The sequence below is a fragment of the Lepidothrix coronata genome, unplaced genomic scaffold, assembly GCF_001604755.1.
Source record: "Lepidothrix coronata isolate B3197 unplaced genomic scaffold, Lepidothrix_coronata-1.0 Scaffold247, whole genome shotgun sequence".
NCBI classification, from domain to species: Eukaryota; Metazoa; Chordata; class Aves; order Passeriformes; family Pipridae; genus Lepidothrix; species Lepidothrix coronata.
In genome coordinates this window covers 611458-635379 of record NW_016690427.1, presented here as the reverse complement: position 1 = coordinate 635379, position 23922 = coordinate 611458, and the positions used below count along the sequence as shown (strand labels likewise).

General features: G+C 35.9%; 1 protein-coding gene across 4 annotated transcripts in view; it reads right to left on the bottom strand.

The window, feature by feature from the left end:
• FNBP1L (formin binding protein 1 like) overlaps window positions 1-23922 on the bottom strand; it is a 60820-nt gene that overhangs the window by 10415 nt on the left and 26483 nt on the right. For 3 of the 4 annotated variants that reach the window (XM_017834994.1, XM_017834992.1, XM_017834993.1), the window contains exons 2-9: window positions 18287-18402; window positions 11664-11717; window positions 10002-10149; window positions 9530-9592; window positions 7893-7997; window positions 6595-6723; window positions 4415-4561; window positions 3428-3631 (exon numbers count right to left, since the gene is read on the bottom strand). In XM_017834994.1, coding sequence (XP_017690483.1) covers window positions 3428-3631; window positions 4415-4561; window positions 6595-6723; window positions 7893-7997; window positions 9530-9592; window positions 10002-10067 — 714 coding nt within the window. In that variant the 5' untranslated portion in view covers window positions 10068-10149; window positions 11664-11717; window positions 18287-18402. Of the gene's footprint in view, window positions 1-941; window positions 1101-3427; window positions 3632-4414; window positions 4562-6594; window positions 6724-7892; window positions 7998-9529; window positions 9593-10001; window positions 10150-11663; window positions 11718-18286; window positions 18403-23922 lie in introns of all 4 variants that reach the window. The other variant, XM_017834995.1, reaches the window with a different exon arrangement.

The window sequence follows — 23922 nt, the reverse complement described above, 5'->3', positions numbered from 1 at the left end:
CCTTGATCTCCACATTAAGTCAAGAGTAGTCAACCATTCTTGATGCAAATGAGGCAGCAAGTCAATATTGTTTTGAAACATCAAAATATTATTAATTATATCATCAAATACATATATTTGGATCAATTTATTTGGATCAATAAATATCATCAAACATACAGAAACTGAGCAGCCTATGCTTTTCTGACATAGCAGGGAAGTGCCAGTACATTTATCACTAGTACTATAAACGTTGCTAGGAAACCATCTACTGACTTCCAAATAAATTCTATTTGCAGAATATGCCACTATAAATTAGTAAATTAATTGCTAAGTCTCAGTAGGAGGCATTTGGTAGTAATTTTTCAATATTTTTACCCAAAAGAACCTAGGACAAACAAGAACAACTAATTAATCAGAAAATGCATTAAAACTATAATGCTTTAAAAATCAGTATTCCAAAATGTGCTAGCCCCATGTACTATAGCAATTGATGTACAGAAGAAATTCAAGTTCTCCCTTCTTGGTTCACTATCTCATAATCAACTACTACAGTTTCAATTCAAATTCAGCAAAGACACCTGATCTATCAGATGATTTTTGTGGTGACTATATAGCCAATGATAAATTACTGCAAAAATGTTACATGATGGTAGGAAAACATTTGTGAATGTGAACAACAATGAAGAAAGGTATCAAACACATGCTGAGCACCCTCTTTATAACACCTTTCTTTTAGGCACAAGTATTTCAATTGTGATAAAGAGTATTTCTATTTTATTTTTAATCTGTTGGTAACTTCTGTATAGTATGATAAAAAGTATTCTAGAAGTGACCTTATAGCTGAAGTGTTACTTTTAACCAAGTAAGCCTTATAACGAGGGTGAAGAGCATTAGAAAAGCCACATCACAAACACACTGTTCATAGCCCATCATGCATTTCAACTTGTTATTGAACTTACCCCTCTTTTGAGGCTTCTGAAAGAAGGAATTCTGGGCTTCCCTGTTTTTATGTCACTCATGCAATAATGCACTGGTTCAATGGAGAATATGGGATACTGGGACCCATTAGGAGTACTGGATGTGTATAAACTAGTAGGGGTTAGGGGTGGGGATTGTGGCTAATGTGGAAATAAAGAAAGCAATAAATAAGCCAAATGTTCAAAGTGATTTTAAAATGAAAATTCTGTCTTACAAAACTAAAATTTCTATCCAACACAGAAACAGCTTGTAACGTTCCAGACATATTAATACTATAACTGTATTGGGTTTAACAGGGTTTCTGTCATGAGTTAGTCTTCAGAGTTACAGGTTGCTGCAGAGAATGAAGGAACATTCAAAAAAGCTTTAGACTCAACACTGCCACAAGATCCTAACAAGATCCCAAAGTTCCCTGTCCCTTCTCTTAAAGTTCTGCTATTGCCAATTTAGTTACAGTCATTCTGGAAGCTCATGCATTCCTGCTCCATGCTTCCTCCTACATATTGAGGTACCCTACCAGGTTAGCCAAGACAGAAATATCAGGTATGTCTATGGAGAATGACTTAAAACAAGAAGTATTCTCAATCTCTGTAGTCAGGCTGGACTGACACAATTGCTGTGTGTCATTCTTAATATCATCATGAGAACTTCCTCCTTTTTCTTCAAATTGCTTCTCTCGTTTTTTGTGTCTCAAACCTCTGCTGCTCTTTCCCAGTTTAATTTTTCTGTACTATTTCCACTGCTGTACAAGTCATTCCCTTTCAAAAAGACGTTTAAGTCTTTGACAACATCAAAAATTAGGTAAATGCATATCTGGAAGTCAAGACCAGCCATAGTTTCAGCTAAATGAAGGTCCAAGGGCTACCATGAATACTCTAGCTGTAATAAATCAGCTAGTTTTGTATTAGCTAATTTAAGAATATATTTTAAAACCTGTGAATAGTGTTTGGAATTAAATATATATATCTTCTGGTAAGTATTTTGCTCCCAGTTGCTGTTTTGTAGAGCACTCCTCCACCCTCCCCAAAAACAGGTGAAAGAAAAGGAACAAAATCTTTCATTTTGTCCAGGTCCTTATGAAGGGATATGTAGTCTGTATACACATATGTACACCTGTGATTCCATACAGAAAACAGTAAGGCTGACTCTGAAGGCTACATACAAAGTGAACAAACTGGGGAGAAGAAAGAGTAAGGCAAGTCTTGACAGCTTTCTTCAGCTGCCTTCATACTAAGGGACTTCTTATAACTACAGTAAATGCCAAGGTCCAGATTGAAAACCAGTGTAGATTTACAGACTCTCAGAAAGATGTCTTGTGGCCAAACTGGCAATTATGATCTGATTTTAGACTAGGCTGAATCTCACCCACCTCTGCAGACAAATGCAATAAATATGCTCATATATTACTGCATTTAAACTATTATCAATCATTAAATTATACTGCATGAAAAGCAAACAATCAGTTTTCACTTTAACACACAGCTGCAGTTACATAATATACTGAGCATGGAATAAAAAAATCAGCTGTATCCTTCCTTTCTATAAAGATATGCTTTCTTGGAATACTATCAAGGAGGAAAATAATTCCTACCAGTAACAGGCTCTAAGAATAAGTTTCCTGTAATAAATGACAGAAACTGGCTTAGACCATTAAAATAATCTCATAGAAATTTGTGAGAATCATTAAAATGGCTCACTGATATGCTCCAATACTAAATAAGACACAGCATAAAATTTAAATATGTATATGCTCCATTATTCATTTTTATGTAACTAATGCATGTATTGACAATCTTTTTTGTTGATGCATGAAGGCATCTTGCACAGAAAGTGTTAATTGTAATTCATATCATAAGACAACAAAGGAGTAATTTCTATGCTCTCAATTTTTCTTGAGCATAGAAATATTTTTACCTATTTCATAGTAATATTTTCTAGGACATTTACCACTATGGAGCTTCAACACTAAGTTTTATCAATGAGGTATCATAAACTTTAATGTTTTCAGACAAATCTCAGAAGTTTTCAAAAGCAGCAGGTATAATAAAAATCTATATAGCACTTCTGCATATAAATGTGACATTTAGAAGGGGTTTGCTTTTTATATTATAAAAGAGAGATCTGAAGTCTGGCCGATTCCAAAGCACACTCCCCCTTATTTTTACATTCACAATTAACACCTTTTCTATGCAATTGCAGAAAGTCTTTACAGAATCTTAGAAAGATTTCCCATTACAGTAATGGGAAGCTACTTTTATCAAATGAAATTAAACATTCCCAGACACAAATCAATAGAAGGAACATGATAAGTATCCAACCCTACTCCAGGCTTCAGATCTCCTTACACATATTTTAAAAGACAGCGGCAGGCAAGGGGAAGGTTATTTTAAAATAAATAAATTTCTGCTTCCATGCACTCTAGATGTTCACATTTTAATTTTCCAAGTAATAATTTCTTAATTGTTACCTTTGGTTTCTTTCCAAACAGCCACAGCTTTCCTTTAGCCTTGCCGACTGTAGTTTTTGAATCAATTCTCATTCCTTCCTGCTTTGGTGTACTGATGGTTCCATCAGAGATAGTTCTGTAAATATTCTGACTGTAGTCTTCAAATGGAAAATCTCCAGGAGGTTCAAAACCAGATTTGAAGCAGTCTATCACTAGTTGAGAGTCCTAAACATAGGACATAAGGAGTTTAAAAAGCAAACCCATCAAGAACCAGAGAGAGAAAAAATGGGGAGACAAATTTTTCTTTTAATTGTAGAGATGCAGAGATGGGAAAGTAAGAGCAAGCTCCAAACACGTGCTTTTGGATAGAGTGAGTTAAGATAACATATGTTTTTTTATCTCAGCAGTGTTCAAAGCACACTCTGCTATTCAGAATCCATACTTCCCAAATACTTCCCAAGGGTTATCACAGATTTAAAACAGGACATGCTTAAGGGACAAACTACTACTCCACTTTTTGATCTTTCAACATTGGCACAGAAATGAAGATAACACTAAGAAACTAGATGTAGTAAGGTATAATCGGCAAGAACCCGTATTATAAGGAATAAGAAAGAAGTGCCAACAGCTGCAATCAAACAGGACATGGAATGATACTTTCTTAACTGAACACTCTTTACATGATTCCATGCCACATAAAGGAGAAAATACCAACCACACTGGTATTCTAAGGCATTTCAGGATAACCAAAACGTGTCCAAAAACAAACACAAAAAGAAAGCAACAAAGATCTTCAGATGACACGAAATCAATAAGACAGGGAGAGAGCAGACACCAAAAGTGGAAGTGATCACTTTAGGTTTGAAGTCACCACACTTCTCGAGCAGGCAAATATATTTGACAACAGGAAGAAAAATGCACAGGTTAAGTCAGCCTTTCCCCTCTCCACAGCTTCCCTATCAGTTCAATTGCTCACGCACTTTCAAAAAGTTACTCAGTTCTACTTACTCTGTGTTCATCGACTGACTTTGCTGCAAGGATCATCCCTTCTAAACATTTAGAGATTATTGGAATAACTTTGCGCTCAGAGTCAGCAAAGCCTTTGTAACATTCACTAAGTTTGATAGTCCTTCTTTCATCCATTTCTTGAAGTTGCTGCAAGTGCAAAGAAAGATAAAATAAAGCTTTCATTTGCAGATTTTTTCCCCTTGATCTTGATATATGCAGTTAATTGTGGTCACCACAGTGTAGTACAGAATTTCCGTGCTTTCCTAGTATTTTTATTTGCTTAACAAAACAGAACTTGAAAGTTCTTTCAGGCATAGATTTACGATGCCCAGAACAGTAGTTACGAAGAGTTTATACACTTTGATTTCTAAAAATTATATAAAGGACTGGACTTCCTTTTCCTCCTTCTTGAATAAAGTCCATGTACAGTGTCTATGGGCGACAAAGTTTAAAGTATTTGTTTCATGCCCAAATGAAAACCAATTTTACTGATTTCCACATCTCCTCACTCTCTCCTTCTAGTTCCAAGTAATTTCTGCAGTGATAAATATCTCCATCTTGCTTTTATTTTTATACTTTCCAATAAATACTAATTATTTAAAAAATAGGGAAAATTTAAATTATCTGCAGTTTAGACATGATCTCTGATTTGAAATACAAACCATTTCCTTTAGAAGTGTGCAAGAAAATAAAGAAAAGAATACCATTACATAAGATTTGCAATAAAAGTTTACTGGAACAGAACAAAAAAGAACAAATTCAAGAGAAATACTATTAAGGTCATAGTCCCGGACCTTTCACCTAATTGAAGGTGGAAAGAAAACAAAGACCAACAGCACATACACCAATAGGTTGTCAAAAACTGGGGAAGAAGTTGGATCTTTCCTGCAACTACGCTAAGGCAAATGTCTCTACCAATATTCAATTTCATCTCTCAAAACCAAAACAACGACTTCGTCATGCTAAACCCCATTCCCAAGGTTTTCCCACAGAATGTTACCAAATACTTGCAAGGAAATAATAAAAGTGTAGTCCCAAGAGAAAGCAGGACTAGGCCTTTTTGTTCTTACTGTAGTGTTCAAAAAACATAAGTACTGTCTTACAAGGATAATGGATTTTAACCCTAGAGAAATAAAGGCAGTAAAGAAAAACTCTGGTCCAAGCTACAAAGACGATCAAACTGATTCTCCTGGGAGTTGACTGCAATTCTTCCATCAGTGTGTTAATGTCAGATCTACTGCAGTGCTGCTTAACAGTTAAAATATTAGAAAATTCTTTAATAAGCCAAGGCAATTTCCCCTGCGAATCCCAGACCTTCTATTAAGAATTTTTTTTAAAAAAATATCAACGGACTTGTGCTTCTGGAAAACATCAAGCATACTTAAGTCAATACACCTTCAAATAAAGCCAGTACTTCACTTGCCATTTCCTGACTCCCTGTCTCAGAATCACTTCCCACATCTATTCTCCTACATGGCTGGAGGTATGTGCCAACACACTTTTAAACTCTCCTCACTTGATGCCCCCCAAAGTACTTTAGTTTTGCAGTCTCTCTGTTTTTGAAAGACTGTTAAAAAATATCTTAATAACTACATTAAGCATCGCAAGAAATCCCCATTTCAGAATCAAATTATTGATCTTTAACTTTTTTTATGTTTTAGAGAAGTCTGTGGATTGCTGGTAATTGATGAAGCAATGACCAGCTGGGGGCCAGGGCCAGCACTTCTGCTTCCAATCCACCCACTTTACATCTGTGCATGAGATACATTAAACCACAGTCACCACGTGCTTTCCTTCATCTCTGCCAGAGGCAAAGCATTTGCACACCCCCCCAAATATCATGACAACTACTGACCAAAACTCATTAGAATGACTGTTTCACATGCTTGTTGTCACCTACATGTCTCAAATGTTTATTTTGTCAGACCTCTTCAGCAATATTTAGATAAAGAATCTATAAAATATAAAATCTTACAGAAAATGCAACTGAGCATTTTTGTTACAAATCTAAGCATAAATATGGTAAGCAATAAGTCTCATGATAAAACACCAGGTTATATCAAGATCATGCTAATTTCTTGATAAAGTTATCCACTAAAATCCTAAAACTAAAGTTTAAAATTTTAAAATTTACTGCTTATTTAGAAGATCAGACATACTTTATCTATTAATTATTTTACCTTATAAATCTGAGGAATGACAATGTAGTAGTGTTTGTGCTGTTCCCCATTAAAGTTCTGTAGTTGTGCAGCATATTCATTTTTGTTTTCATCAGCCATATGTGTGCGCAGGTTTAATTGTTGCTTGGCCTAAACAGGAAAGTGTTACCAGGTTAAACACATCTTGTGCTTTTCAATGACACACAGCATTATTTTATTTTACCAACTATGCAAAAACATTAGTCACAAGTCATCAAAACCGACATCCTTATAACTGGAGTAAAGAATGTGAGACTTCACATCTACTGACACTCTACAAACCCACTTGTTGCATACAGAGAAAGCAATGATCATTTTAGCTCCCTTAGCCACTCTGCTTAAATGCATATTCTAAAAAACACAGAAGTGACTGAACATGTATACTACAAGATACCAAACATCAGAAAGAGTTCTTGTTTAAGGAAGACAGTCATCACAACCATCCAGAGGGACCGTCACAAAGTTCAACAAGGCCAAGTACAAGGTCCTGCCCCTGGGTCAGGGCAGAGAATGGATTGAGAGCAGCACTGAGGAGAAAGACCTGGGGATCCTTGCAATGAGCACTCACAGCCCAGAAAGCCAACTGTGTTCTGGGCTGCATCAAAAGCAGCGTGACCAGCAGGTCAAGGGAGGTGACTCTACCCCTCTACTCTGGTGAGACCCCACCTGGAGAGCTCCCAGCACAGGAAGGACAGGGACCTGCTGAGGAGAGTCCAGAGAGGGTCATAAAAAAGAACAGAGGGCTGGAGCATCCCTCCTATGAAGACAGGCTGAGAGAGTTGGGATTGTTCAGAAGGCTCTGGGGACACCTTAGAGCCCCCTCCAGTACCTAAAGGGGCTACAAGAGAGCTGGAGAGGGACTTTTTACAAGGGTCCTAGTGATAAGACATGGGGGGATGGCTTCAAACTCCTAGAGGGCACATTTAAATGAGACATTAGGAAAAAATTCTTTACTATGAGGGAGGTGAGGCACTGGAACAGGTTGCCCAGAGAAGCTATGGATGCCCCACCCCTGGCAGTGTTCGAGGCCAGGCTGGATGGGGGTCTTCAAGATCCCTTCCAAGTTAAACTATTCTGATTCTATCTAAGCAGCATTGTCTCGAGACTAATGAAGCATCCTCCCTTCCCATGCTGCCTTACATTTCACTATAACTTTGATTTTGCACATAATAAGCAGGCATATTTTATACACAATTTTATACACTCCTTGAATGTTGTTCCAGTAGTGATGGCAAACATGCAAATAATATATTATTTTTAATAAAGGCCACTGCCCTTACCTTCTCAACATCAGCCTTTGTCGCATTAGTGTCATTGTCCAGTCGTTCATAGCTTTGCTGTGCCTTCTCTGCCTCTCTGCATTCTCTCTCAAATTTCTTTTTGCTCTACAAAAGGCACAAATCCACTGCTTCAACAGCCACTTTTCCCATTCAGTTTCATATATTAATTCTGAATTCTAAACATCAAAGCTTCCATCTAAGTATCTTAAATTCACTAAGTACCTTTAAATAAGCACATTGTTATCACAACAACTAGATCTAAAAAATTTTCCACTTTTCTATTTAAAACTTATTTCCTTGAAGTATCAGCAAGGAAACTGCAATTATGCTACAAAGTACAAAATACACAATAATCCATTACAAAGAGCCATAGTTTATAATAATCACACAAGTCCACTTTCTAGCCTGACTTCAATAACCTAAATAAAAGTTATGGCGCAGGAAACTTAAACCTGAACCTGTATGAGCAAAATTTTCAAGTTCCTTCTTCAGTGATCAATTTTACTGCAGTAAATTCAACTAAATTATTTTGAAGGTAGTCTGAAGGATGTATATACATTACAATCATCATCAACATTCACATCAACTGGCACAGCTGTAGGTAGCACAGACAACAGTATTCAATGTACATGATGTTCAATATATCCGGCTGTTGTCAAGACAACTGCTGTAGGAAAAATGGCTGCAGCTCAAGAATTCAGCATCTCTAGAGACAAACTGCAACAGAGACTGTGCGAGCACTGCTCTCCTGCTTCAGTGCAAAGTCAGGAAAATGAGCTTAGCGTGTCCCTTCAGGGCTGTGTGCATGTAAAAGACTGACTTTGCACTCAAGGAAATACAACTGATTGTTTGAGCTGAACTCTGGGAATTTCTTGCTGAAGGGTGACAACATCTATAACTTCCACATCTGCCTCTATTTTGATCCTCCGACAATGAATTAAACTCTGACATGAACATGAAGCAAGACTCTGCTCATCTGGGACCACAACAACAAAATAAGAAATTCATCTCTCCAATCTTGCTTCACAATAATCTGGATCAAAGGTATAATAAATTTTTAAGACACAGACCCAGCAGAATATCAGAATGCATCTTGAATAGACTTGACTGAATTTCTATATTTTCTTATCTTTAAAAGCATTTCTTTGAATAAAAAGAGGCTTATAATCTGTTCTAGAGACATTCACTTTCTGCATTTCTCTGTTAAAATTCTACTTCCTGAAAGTACAGTTGTCTGTGGTATGCTTGAATAAACCTCATGTAACAAGGCCTCAAACTCAAGTCAAATATATTGATTTAAGATTTCATCTTCATATAAATACATTGTCATTATTAGCAGCCCAAGGAGAAGCAACCAAAGTCTGTACCCATGTTAAAAATAGATTCCTTTATGCTCGTTATGCTGGATAAAAGCCAAGGCTTTCCTCAAACATGCACACAGAAGCTGTTTACAGGAGATTGTTCTAACCAGGGAACTATAAGTACATTGAACTGTATTTTGGATGCTACTAAGTTACTTGGACATTCAGTACTACAGCTAAACATTAAAATCTAAGCAAGACAGTTGACAACACCTCCATTTACACACTATACATTATTTAAGTTCAACAGCAATAAAACCCCAAACACCAACTCACATTATCCATCTGTTTCCAGCACATGTCCAGATACTGCTGAGCCTTTCGCCCTTCCTGAAGATGCTAAAAAAACCACACATAAGTTTAACTTGCCTATCTTTTAGCATTATTACCATTAGTTAGTCCCTGCTCTAGTTGATAGTTGATGATGTGCAGTATCTCCCACAAGTTACTGGTACTCTTTGGAAGACATTACTAATCACATAAAAACAGTACCACAGACGAAAATTACACTGGCAAAAAGAAGCTTACTAGTAAGTACTATCTCCCAATATGTTAATTTTTAGGTTTAATAACTGTAGTAAACCAGTGTATAAACATACAGAATAACTTTAAATGTGTTTTATAAATGTATTACAATGTATTACAAAACTTATTGCCATGTTCATTAAACTGGATAAACTAATACATCAATTCATTGAAAAACATACATTCCGACATCCTATTTATAAATAAAAAATGTAAAAATTACCATTTTTCTCTCAGTTTTTAGATCATGAGAATATCTCATCAATTCTCCATACACTCTGTGTCCCATTTCTTCTGCAACTACTTCTCGTTGTCCTGCGTAGTCATTCAACTCATTCAGGATGTTAAAAAAGGCAATACACGAAGTAAACCTGACAGAAAGCACACACACACAAACATACCATACACAAAAGGTCAGAAAGTTTTTTTTACATGGACTTCTTTTTGCATAGTCTGTACTCCTGATTAAATTAAAAAAAAAAAAATCATACACATTTTACAACAAACCTTATCTTAATGCTAATTGAGTTATAGCAGAAATACAAGCTGGGAAAGCCTACGTTAAGCCTAGCACGCACTGTATATGTTGCAATGTCTCTTCAAACACATTTTATAAGAACATGGGGTTTTGTGGATGGAAAAGAAAGAAGAAGAATACTACCTGGAAAGCCCTGTAGTATAGTGGTATCTCCTAAGCTGCCAACTGAGAGGCCTGAGCTTGGGAATGGATACATACGTCCCTAGGCTCGGAGGCTGAACTTGCTGCAGAGATGATGTGCTTGGTAGTCTTGAGGGTGGAACATGCCAATCATACCACTCATATGCATCCCGATGGATGTTCTACAGAACAAGTTTGCTATCAGCTCTGGAGACAGCTGCCTGTTTGCCTGCCCACCTCTTGGCTGGAAGTAAGGTGCCACTATGGCTGGCACTAAAAAGGGGGGAAGAGGAGGGGCAAAGGGTAGAAAGTGTGTGTGGAAGGGAAGAAAGGAAAAACAAAACAGGCACCACATTAAAATATACATCTTTCTCTCTTATAACTGTGGAACACTGCTATCCCCATAGGCTTGGCTCTTGGAAATTTCAAATGCCACCCTTGCACTGGAAATCCTATAGCCTGTGGTCCAGGATCTTTACATAGTTAAAAGAGATAGAAGAAATCCTACCATGAATTCTCAGGCACTCTGCACAGCACGTGTTCTGGCTGCAACCTGAAACTTGCCCACTTTTTTTATTTCCTAAGACTTATCACTAAAGAAAAAAAAGTATTGTCCTTTTCTAAATAAATTTTAAAAATGGCTATGGCCATGGACAACAAAACAAGCACATCTCTGATAAAGAAAGTTGCTTAGCACGAATTGTTCCTCCACCATTAGGCATTCACTTATTTGGCCTCCAGAGTCAAAGCAAGTCAGCATTTTAAAAGCTCTTCTTGCCTGAAACATGACAATTTCGTGTGCATTCAAGTCTCAGAATATAGATGCACAGCTACATTTGTATTGCCATAAAAATGCACTGGAAAACACTATTAAACCAAGAAAAAAACAAAGCCTAAGGACACATAATTGCTTTTCTTTAAAAATCCCCCAAATACTAGACTGTACACAGCATGCTAAACTTCTCCTTTCGAAATTTCAGTAACCTAAAAATTAATTTGGAAGGGAGCAAGTACAACCTGCCATGTTTACTACATTAAAATACTAACAGGCGTAAACAAAAGTTTCATGCTTAAGAATCACAGTAGAACTACAAGAAGCCAAGCAGAATTCTTTTGTTGTCTTAGCAAATTCAATACTTTATCTTAAAAAGAAAAATCCATAAAAGGACAGCACATACTGTCAGTCCTTGTTTGTTTATACATAGAACCTGAAATGCACATTTTTACCTGGGTTCCTCATCCTTTGGTGAACGTTTAGGACAGTACTTCTTAACGAGATTCCTATTAAGGAAGAATGAAAAAAATACACTATTTTAGAGTGTCTTTTGAGAAGACATGCACATAGAAAACTACATGAACAAATTATTTCTTTTTAATGACTTCTAGGAACAAATCTATTCCCTCTGTCATCTTACAAGCGTCCTTTAGATAACACAAGACAGAAATCTATGGCATTTTCAAAGTTCTAAGTCACTTCAACCTAGAACAATATGAAAATATTTTAAAATCTCTATTGCACAGTGATTAGACATAAAATAACGAGTTCTTTATTTAACATCATTTGCACACATGCAGAAGCAGCTTGCAGACAAGAACAAAGCAAATGTATGATCACTGTGTAACATAGACAGTGCACACTGTATGCTGTACCCATGAGCCCAAAACTCCCATGTCTGAATTCAACTTTAAATGTAGATTCAGGTCGATAGTTTTAACCACAGAATCTCCAAATCTTCAATAAAGGACATTTCCAGAACAGAAGAGGCAACATCTCTTTTCAGAAAAAAAGATTTTACAGTTTGCCCTACCACCAGTGTTGCAAATATCATGTTTTAGAGACCAAGCAAATCTCTAAAAGACAATTCATAGGACCAGCACTTAACACAGTATCACAGTCCAATTTCTGATACCATTGATATGAAATAATCTGCTTATCATAAAATGCAGGAAAAAAGAGGAAAGGAGGAGTAAGAGAAGATTCTAGGAGAAAAAAATCTTTCATGTAATGTTGTGTACCTCATCCCACTGTCTCTGTGTAACTTTAGTTGTTACAAACTATGAACTACCTTACCATTAAAACATGGGTGCTAATTTTGCTTTCATCTAAAATAACCTTGTGCAGTTTCTCAAATCCATGTATCTGGAAGTCACCTCTACAATACAAGAGTACACACAGTGAGATTATGTCCAGCCATGAAGTATATACCAAAATACGAGCAGGGAGTTGGTGTGGAAATAGCAAGCTCAGACCTTCTGTCTGCTTCCATACCCTCTGAGACTACAACCAAAAAAGCACCTATGATAAGACAAATCCTCTTCATATCAAAATATACTAAGAAACAGAATAAACACTGAATTTTTAAAAATTGTCTACACATTTTATAGTAACTTTCTTACTGATGTTCAAGCAAGAATCTCTTCTCGCTATCACCAGAATCCACTGCCTGTTGTAACATTCTACTTGGTAGTGATTGAAGGCAGATATTTTGACAGGAAAATGCATAAACCTGAGTAATAGAAAAAAACCCCAATAATATTCACTAAGTAACTTTTCTGTGTTCCATTTTCCCTTACATTTCTGCTTTGCTTCTCAGTGCTTATTAACGAATAGGAAACTCCTAAAATTCACCTTATTATTATTCAGACAGTGAAATGCATAACACACATACAATGCTGTAGCTAAGCAACCACACATGAGCCTTTTCACAGGAAGGTTTTCAGAGTTGTTAAAAATGAGAAAAGTAATGACTTACTAAATCCATATAGTTTAAAGAGAAAGAAAGGTCACAAATAAAGGAGGGAAGGGTCACAAATATAGATTATTTACTGGCATGATGATTTCTGTTCTGCTTCCATTCTTTAATGCAATTGTTTACTATTTCTAGAGAGAAAAGTATTATATAATCCTTTCTCCTACAGTTTCAATAGTGAATTCTGTCTACCTTGGGATCAAAGGAACATGCAGTTTTGAGACACTGCGTGATCAGGATTTGAAGTTCAATAACAGCACCAGATACAATAATCAAAGGCAATAAATATGAAAAGACAAGCAAATGCAGAATTTAAAGATCAAAGAAAAAGCCAGTGTTCATGTGAACAATTAAGCATAAATGGCTTTTCCAGGAAGTGAATACCAACACTTAATAAAACCAGAGAAATTCAATTTAAATCTTTGCAGGAGCATAGGTTGACAAGCAGCCAGTGTGAGCGTGGATCTGAAGAGTGAAGCACTATTTCAAAGAGGAGCCAATTGACACTTTTAAGGGAACGTAACATTCTCTAACATTTTTATCTAAATCCATGCCTAATCCTCAAAATCCAAATATGGATCTGAACTAGTTTATAAGAAAACTGCACAAGTATATGTGTACCATCAGAACGGAATCAAATCTACAAGATTAATTGCTCTATGCTTCCTTAGAAAAGTGCAGTTGATGACACTTTAATCCTCTTTGGAAGTACAATGTAGACAAGTTCTACCACACTGTCTCTTACAGTCATCTGAAGGCAGATTTCATACAAGACTAACCCCATGCAATTGTGATGCCCCTGTAGTTTTATCAACACTTCTTCTTGGTCTCAGGTCAACACCAGTGAGACAGGAACCTGATTTTTAAGAGAAGTACCATCTCAGTCACATAGGCAGAAGTTTCAAAAAGCACTCCAGTTATTAACTTAAAATTACTTATAGTCATGTATATAAAATGTCTACACAAAATTTAACAGATGTGTGCAAAAATTGTGTTTATCAACTCAAAACTTTGTTTTCTTCCATCAATTAATAGAGAATGTAAAGAACAGGAGCAGCATCATCAGAACAATACAATTTCTATTAAGGCAGCAATTCAGGTACTGTGGTATCTGCTTACACTAAACCTCTACAGCTTCTATATTATACAACAAATGAGCTTGGGAACAAACTTTTTTTGCTTTCACAAGTTACTAAAATTGCACTGAGTACTTAAAGGTATTTCATATTTATATGTAAAGTAAAAGTTTAAATACGGTTCCAATGACTTTGGTGTTAAGTATCAGTATTATAAACTGAGTGAAAACAATGACAACTGTATTTAGTAACATCTCATCAGAAGCAGTTTTAACTGAAGCAATGAATCTTAAAAAATTGTAACCTGGAATTTGAGTTTACAAAACTGAATATTCTTGGAACCATTGAGAACTCCTACGTGTAGGCTTGCAGAAACATCACTATAAAAAAACCTGGCACAACCATATTTAGATAAGCAACAGTGTAAACTCTCAGCTCCAATCGAAGGAAGAGAGATTTGAGAAATTATCACAATGATAATCTGTATCCCCAACTTTACATTTGAGCTTACACCCATTTTAAAAAATGTTTCTAAGATTCTGCATATAAAAATGTGGAAACTATGTCTCAATTTGACTAGACATATGCATATATTAATACCATATTTTGAAAAACACCACTTATACACAATAGTATGCAGGAGGAACATGAAAAACAATTTTCTCAGAGTAAGTAGACACCTCCAGAGATCACAATGTACAATTTCAATGGACAACAAACAGCTCAAGAACAATCATCGCTATTTGCTTTAAACTGACAGTGGAGAAGCTGACCACAGTCAGAAATTTTATTCTGCATGGTAGTTTCATCTACAAGTGCAGGTATAACTTGTATTACTGCCTAACATCACAGAAAGAGCTCCTCTGTCTGCTCGAGTGTCTTAATGCTTCAGACAGGACAAAAAGGGAGTGAACGTTCAGAATTGTTTTGTGTGTGATGATGTGGAAGTAAACAAAGCAGACCTTTGCCTCGCCCATTTTAAGAAACAATGCTGATCAAAAACAGCATCTGAGAATTTAATTTAAAACTTCAGCCAAGAGCCCAGTAATTTGGCACATACTAAATCTAAATTTTTCCAATCAGAAAATATAAACAAAGTAAACAATCATATCATTAAAATGAAATGTGTTAATCTGCAGTGTACACTGCAATGTGTTTGTCCTGATTCACATCCCTGTAACTCAATAACAGCCTATAATAACCTTTGCAATCCTTGGGGTAATATAATACATTAGTTGAGACCTATGCTACAAAAAACTTTGATCTAACTTAAAGGAGAATTCAAAGAAAATTAAACTAAAGTTGCCTTTTTGCAGAACGAAGTATATTACAAAGACAAGATAAGCCCTCTAGACAGAAGATTTCAATTTTTCTCTTTTCAGTATCAAAGAAGAATAGCAAGGAATTACTTGTAAACTAAAAACAGCATTTGGACACGATTCTCACCAGCTATCACTTCTGGAATTACTCAGCAATTATAAACTGCAATAACTGCGTACAGTAAGAATATAGTGAGTTCACTCAAACAGTTCCTCCTATGCTGTACATGCATCACTTGTCATCTCCTAGAAGACTTGGAACAGCTGTTGCACCTGGGAAAGCCTCATCACTAAGTTGTGACAGTATAAAGAAAAAAAAGTTATCAAAATGCAAGGGTATAAGCAAAGTGAATATGAATTTCTGCCAGGACACAGACTGAAAACTGTTATGAAAAATTCACTCAAGCTTTCATCACTGGATTTAAGTCTATAAGAATAAGCTCCATCAATGACCTCAACAGAATGTTCACGGCCCACACTGAACCCGAGAGACAGAAAACAACACCAGCATACATCACTAGCACTATCTTCCTGATTAAATTTGTTTTTTCTTGGTCTCCCACCCAAGTACTAAGAGAGCCATAGAACTACCAAGAGGTGATCACTCACCATATTGTTTATACATCTACTAAACAAGGGCATAATTAAATTCAGTTATAAAGTTCATTATGAAAAGATTCTCAACACTTAGTTTTTCAGATTATATTTCATTACAAAAGGAAAAAACAGCGATCTACTAGAAATTTCCATCTGAGATATTAATATCTATCTCACAGGACATCTGCTGCCAGCATTAAAGTTCACCAGAACCACAGTCCATTCCACATCAGAACTTCCCAGGAGCTAGCTGCAGAATGGCTAATCCTTCTGGTAAAAATGTTGCTTGATCTCAACCTACCCTGGGCCTCACAACTGTTTTACATGGTTAAAAATGGTGAACACCCTCAAGAGCAACAATGGCTGAAATCAACTTGTTATCACAAGACGTTCACTATGAAACAATCAAGTCTCCCATAAAGAATATATAGGGAAGAGCAGTTTCATGAACTGGTCTACTGGCAGAAAATCAGTCACCCTGTGTGCTGTCCAGACCCTCGTTGGCAGCAGGCAGGAAGTGCATGCATGCACTGTACAACGTGTGTGCAGCAAGACCTGTGCTTCCCAAAACTGTCATACTTACTGCACATAGACAGTCAATCCAGCCATCTGCCAGAAGGGGTACTCGACAAAGCTCTTTCATTTTTGAAAGACACTTCAAGAAAAATCAAAAATTTTACCCCTAGTAAAATGCTGAACAGAGAAAATTTCCCATTTTTAGTCAAATCCTGAAGTAATAATGAGGTGTTTCATCTTGCTAGCTGTGGAATGAACCTTTAAATACAATTAAGCAAAAGGCATTTGCTCATACTATTTAATTACAAGATGTCAACAGATCTGTGCAAATAAAATGTTTCTATTTTTAAACAGACAACTGAAAACAAATCAAAACTGGGCTGTTAACTGTGCTGTGCACGCTTCCAAATTTTCTTTACCTCCCGAACTTCTTCTACACCAACTTTGGAAATGTGGTATTTATTTCCTTCCTCTTAAGAAAAATATTCCTTCAGTAAGGTAATGGATTATTATGTTAAGTGAATATACACAACTGGATCAAAAGAAACTGATAAAGAAATCAAAAAGATTACAAGCAGCCTCATGAACATCCATACCCTCAGCTGTGAACCTCATTACTGTATTTATGAGGAAGGATTTCTCAACTCTCTATCTGGTGACAATCTAGTTTGCCAATGATGAGATGATGGAAGAAACCACAGGAGAGAAGCTGCTATCAGTTTCAGTCTGACAAGGGCTAGGCAGCAGCTTCAGCTGAATCCCCGCGGGAATTCAAGACAGCAAAGCTTACAGTGAAAGCAAAGATTATGGTGAAGACCAAGTTCACAGGAGCATCTTAAACTTAAATTTTGTTCTTCAAGCACTGAGTGCACCTTACGGTAAAAATCAATCCTACTTTATTCTGAAGAATGTGCTTCTCTGCCATTTCACTGCTGCTACTCTCCTTGTATGATCCCTGAAGGGAAATTCCTACTGGACCTAAAAGATGTTTCACTTGGCAGCAATACAAAGTTAACTGCAGAGGTAAGACAAAGGGTGGCTGGGTTACAGTCTCACCCAAAGGGAAAAGCTATGGAAAGGGCACACATTAAGGACAGGAAGATCTGCTGCTTTCTCAAGTACTACTCAATCATTTCAATCAGATTTCTTAACACAATGTAGTGTACCTCTTGCCAATTCAACATGAGAAATTAATTAGCAGCAGAGACTTGAATATTGTTGAGTGATATCACACACACACAAATGCAGATAAGGATAATGCACTTTACAACAAACACGCTGAGAGTTGGTGAAAAAAACATTACCATGGTTTTCCTTGTTCTGAATCTTTAATTTTAAGTCTTATACCCTTTTAGTTCAAAGATCTGAAGGGTAGGAGGAAAGAGTGGGAGAGAAAGCAAAAACAAGCAAGCAAGTGCACACCCAAAAATAATTTTCTGTGTTGGACTGGTCTGTCATGAAAACAACTAGTGATCTAATTCACTCTGTAAATGAAAACCAGTCATTAAGCACGACATTACATCCTTGCCCATCATCTGATACCATGATTTTAAGTAATTGTTAAGATCCTTTTGAAAAGAAAAAAACCTTACCTCAGTTGTTTTGCATAGTTTTGCTCAATTTCTATCCTTTCTTTCACAAATTTTGCATATTTCTCCAAGAAGTCAATTCCCCACTGCGTATGCTTGTCCAAGTTATCGAACTGATCCTTTAAAAACAAAAGGAAACAAAAATACCCAGAATTAGTTAAGAATCACAGCAGCACCAAAAATTACACGTAATTTACTTATGAGCTGTGTTGTGAGGGAATGTTTGCTACTTGGATACATGTTATCCAAGTTATAAATCAGTCATGTGTCTCCATACATATACCAGGTTGTACACGCAAGCATGGATCTACCTCTTTTTGTAAAAACAGCTCTAAATACTTGCATTTTCAGTTGTAAGCAGTCTTTGATCACTTTCACAATGCAAATGTCTTTTTTTTTCCCCTCTCAAAATCCTTTATTTCAAAAGTAGATCTTTTCCACCAAGACAACACACATAACCATAGACCAGTATTAGGTAAACAGAGATTTGGCAGTTTTAAAATGCAGGAAGTTATAATTTCATTGGATACTAAAAACTATTTTCACGATTACCCACTGAAAGAAAAATAATAGAAATTATAGCTGCATGACTAAATTGGGCGTAACCTGCACATCAAAAACATTTATTAAATCAAAACTATATACACAGTTCATTATCAGCTCCAGAAGGAGATTCCAAAGAAAGTGAACCTGTCCTTAGCCATTAAGAAAGTTATAGTAAAGCAAGGGCACAAAACACAGAGGAAAAAGAGTTTAAAAAATAAATTAACACTTCCAAAAAAAAAAGTTGGGATATTTTTAATACATTAAACATCTTGGAAACCAATCTTTCACTGTATTCTGTACTGATCAACAGGTGGAGGATACACAAATTAGGACAAATTGAAATAAAAAAAAAAGTGGAAATATAGGGATTAAGAATTAGGCAAGAGTGAATAAAGGTACAAAATACAGCCCAGCAGACATTTTAGTCTTATGAATATTCACATTTTATACTAAAAAAATCTACCACAGTGGAAAAATCAAGGACTTTCAGCTTACAACAGCATTTATAATTAATTCTTTTAACAGTTATTTAGTAATCCAAAAAGACAAGTAACTGTAACATCAAAGTTTGTGTCCTATATATGCTGAATCTAAATACACTTCACAGTAAATTTAAAAAATAAAAAGTAGAAAAATAAAAGCAATAAGGCTCAAAGTTTATTTAACTTACGCAAAAAACTGCAAGGAGTGTTTATCAGAGGCTATGTTTTGCAGATTCAGTAATTTGCCTGAACCTAATGAATGATGTCAACCTTTAGCATTAGCAATTTAAGGTCAATTTAAACATGCAGTAGGATGATCTAAAGTTAAATCAAAAAATGCCATAAAATGCTGAAGGGCTTAAGACTCAAGAAAAAAGACATTCACTTAAAGAGATACCACATCAACACAACTACATACAACCAACAAGAACACAAATGAAAAGAACAGGATTAAGGTTGCTCTTAAATCTTGCCTTGCAGGTCTTTGTATTCTACACCACAGACTAACAACCACTGCCGTTAGTGCCTTGAACACTTCAGTCCCATGGTAATGCAAGTACTGCCAACCAAAAATATCCATCTTGTTCCACCACCAGCCTCTGCTCCAGCCTCTGTATCACACTCTCCACCAAAATCACAAACACCTTCCCTAATCTGTTCGACCAGAGAACCACATAAACACCCAAGAGACAGGAAAGGGACTAAAGACAAGATTTTAATGTATTGTTCTTATGTCTTACTTTACGCCAACTGGACACTTCCACTCTAATCTTTTGTCAAATAAAGTGACGTTCCTGCTACTGTTTTTAGAAAAGTTGTACGTGCTTTGTTTGAGTTGTGAAGAAGGAGACAGTTACCATGCTGCAGTGTCAAAACACAGTTGCAAATATGCATAAAAATATATCATCAATCTCAAGAAGAATTTCTTTTTTATATTCCACTCATTTTTGTAATTACTCCTACAAAATTAACCTAGCATCCAAAAGAAGTTTCTAAAAGGTGCTTCTGGCATGAAGTCAACATTTAATACCATTAAGGAGAACTGACTTCCTTCAGCACACAGCAGAACAAAGCCTTTGCTGTCCTACTTAGGCTCTTTAGTCCACAAAGCTCTCATTTGCTGCTAAGGTTTCATTAGCATTAGTGAACACCACATTACTTATGTTTCCAAACATGCAACCAGAGAGGGTGGCTTTCCAAATATTTTGTTCAAACAAAAAAGAAGTCTACTGCTGAAAGTTCATCGTCTGCTACTACTATGAAAGAGTGGAAAAAAGTAACATTTGACATGCTATTATGCTTTACTAGAAGTATTTCACCACTGATCAAGAGACAAAAACTTTTTTTTCCCCTCACTTCATCTTCTTCATCTGATTCTAGAAACAGTATGCTCTGTGCAAAGACAGCTTTGTAGAATTATCCCATAGCTTCACAATTTGTCAAATTATCCATAAACAATAAACTGGTGAATAAAAGTCCGCAGCCACAAAAATCACCTTATACTGCTCTGTAAAGCCACTGAGACTAATGACCAGAATATAAAGGTAACATCAATGAATAAGCAGAAGGGAATGGTCTTTTCTAAAGGCTTCTAGAGGTGAGTCACAAATTTACTCATGGTCCCCTTAACTTCTCTCCAGGAGCATACATGTTTGAGCTCTGGGCCTCAATTAAGCAAAAAGCTTTCTTTTCATACAGACTGCTACAAAGGAAAATCAAATTAATGCACTGAGATATAAGACAAGTGATGTCTTCAATGGGAAAAAAAAAAAGAGCAAAAATCAGGCAATACTGTACAGATGAGAAAATAGCCCAAATAGTTGCAATAAAATTTAAGTCTGTAATTTCAAAATAAATATATCAGTGTATCAATGTGGCTAGACTAATTACAAGAAATGTGAAAACTGCATTAACCAGAGATGAACAAAAGGCAATTAAAAAAAAAGAGCACATCCTACAATATCTGGTGATCTACACCTTGATAATGAAGTATGTTCTCTACAATATTTCCAAGCAAATATATATTGCTGTTTGTCCAGTAACTCCCCACACCTCTTAGCAGCTGAGCAGACAATTTTTGTAAAAAAGTTTATTAAAACTGCAGCTGACTATTATTAAACTGATTAAGGTCAGCTAAGGGATGGTGGCCCGAAGTAGAAACTGCCCACTCAAAAGATGGAATGTAGTCCAAACTCCCTGCATTAAAAAGAAACAAATCTGACACTTGACAAGGAGTTTGTGGCAGGTCAATACAGACTATTCCAAAACAAATGTCGCCTCCCTGAATTTTACTTCCAGGTTATTTACTGGAACCACAGATCAATGTTACAAATACTTCAGGTTCACAGTTATAAAGTTATTTGCAGATACCAGGAGGCTTTACAATAATAGCAGCTGAAGCATCAAAGCAAGGAGCCAAGCTGAACCAAATCTGCAACAAAGACAAAACAGACTCTCCCAGGTTAAACTCAAGATTTGTTCTCCCCCTCTTACAGACACTTGTGTTTTCCCCAAACAAGTCTCAAGAACCAACAAAAAGAAAAACACGGAGATCTCTTCAAAGGGATAGGCATGGACGGAATGCTAAGCATAAATACCAAACCTTTAGTCTTCCTAAAGCTACCAGTAACTAGTCCGGACACTGAAGTAGTGTGGGAGGTTCAAACAAAAGGCATTAAACCAGACAGAGATTTTTAAAGGGTTAATGTACTCAGTTTTCATAACTTTGGAAAGCAATTCTACTTGCATTTAAAGCTAGGATTGTGGTATCACATTCTGTCAAAAATCCTTCTGTTTTACTATATTAATCCTTTACATTAAGTAAACTAGTTCATTGCATCAACATCAAACTGTTGATTAGTCTCCCATTTCACTGACCTCCAGGTAACACAGTTGAAAGCTTTAAGAATCACATTAAACGCAGAAGTACATTGACTTACAAGTTTAAGAAACCTATCTCAATTAATTACATATGCAATATCTTGAAAATCTACTTAATAAAACATTTTTTTTCGAATCATGATACTTTGCATTAATTACTCTATGATCATTTTATTCTTTTTTGACTCAACTGTACATCATTATTTCCATACTTTTATCTGACCACAATTTTAGTCAGCAGTTACCCAAGTGATCTTATTTGCATTTTTGAGCACTGGCTCAAGACTATTTTCCCAATTCTTTGCTCTCCAGGTTGCCCAGCCAGTCTAAACTTTCAAGTCAGTAAGTGGGAGATGAAAAACTCAATCTTGTATTCTGCTCTCTGAATTCTTAACACTTATGCAATCTGGTATAAGGAAATATATACCATGACAGCGTTCAGAGCATGGAAAAGCAGGAATCAGGTCTTGTTCGGGGGGGGAAAAAATTAAACCCTTGGCATCAAAAAAGCTCCACCGCATTTATGGATAGAAATGTTGTATTCTATTATGAAAAGCAATTAATTACTTTCAAGTCCACAGTAATCCAAGTGAGAAAATGTGGGTGATTATATAACTTAACACTGATCACAGCAGTTCTTCTTTACTCCATTAAAGCCCACGAGGGTTTATCAAATGAATCTGAATTATGGATAAACTTAAATGACAGGTTAAATTCTGCATAATGTCCTTCTTTCCTGCATGAGCAATACTGCAGAAGAAAAAAGAACCCAACTCTATTCAAGAAGTTAAATATTTTATGTTACAAAACATTATTAAGTGACCACTTCACACATTAAGATTTTATAAAACTCTTATGAAATATATGAATTGTTTCTATGAAACATTTTGCAGCTTTTTTTAAATTTCTTTTAAATAAAGATCAAGGCCTTGAATTAAGTTCACATGATCCAACATTTTACACGAATGAGGTATCTCCAGATAAATTAATTTATTTCAAACAAACAAACAAAAACAATTACAAAAACCCCCACCTTTCCAGTGTTTGTACAAAGAACTACCTGATGTGCTACATTAAAAATTATGGGAACCATAATCAGACATAAATGTATTAATGAGAAGTTCCCAGTACACTGTATTGTACCCTTCCTTATTTGTCTTCAGGACAAGTTTATTATAAAACTGTATTATAATTAGAGCATTTTACACTAATCTACTTTTGACAATACACTTCAGTTTTTCTGATCATGGATACCTCTTCACTGTTTCTTTTTGGTTTCTACTTTTGTCTCTATCTTTATGCATTCCTGCTTCCTTTTCTATCCTAGGATAATAGCTCTTCTATTTTACTGTCTGAACTGATTATCACTTCTCTGTATTCCTGCTTGCTTATTTTTATAATTATCAATTTGGTCTTCTGGTCTTTCTTTTTTCCTTGCAACTGCAATGTGCTTCTTTCTAACAGGCAGACAAAAGCTGCTTCCAGCTAAACACTAGTTTATTTTTTCAAAACACCCTGTTAGTTTTATGTCTAAAAACTAACAAAGAGCTGTTTCTATATCAAGAACAAAAAAGAAAGTGTTTTCCTTTTCTGTTTTCTACAAGTTCTGGATTGTAGCTTCCAGACTAATCTGCAAATTATACCTCATTCCTCTCTGAAAACAGTCTAGGTATTACAGTTAAGAGAGTGGAAAAAATGTGGTTGTGACCAAACTTAAAGGCTAAGCATTTT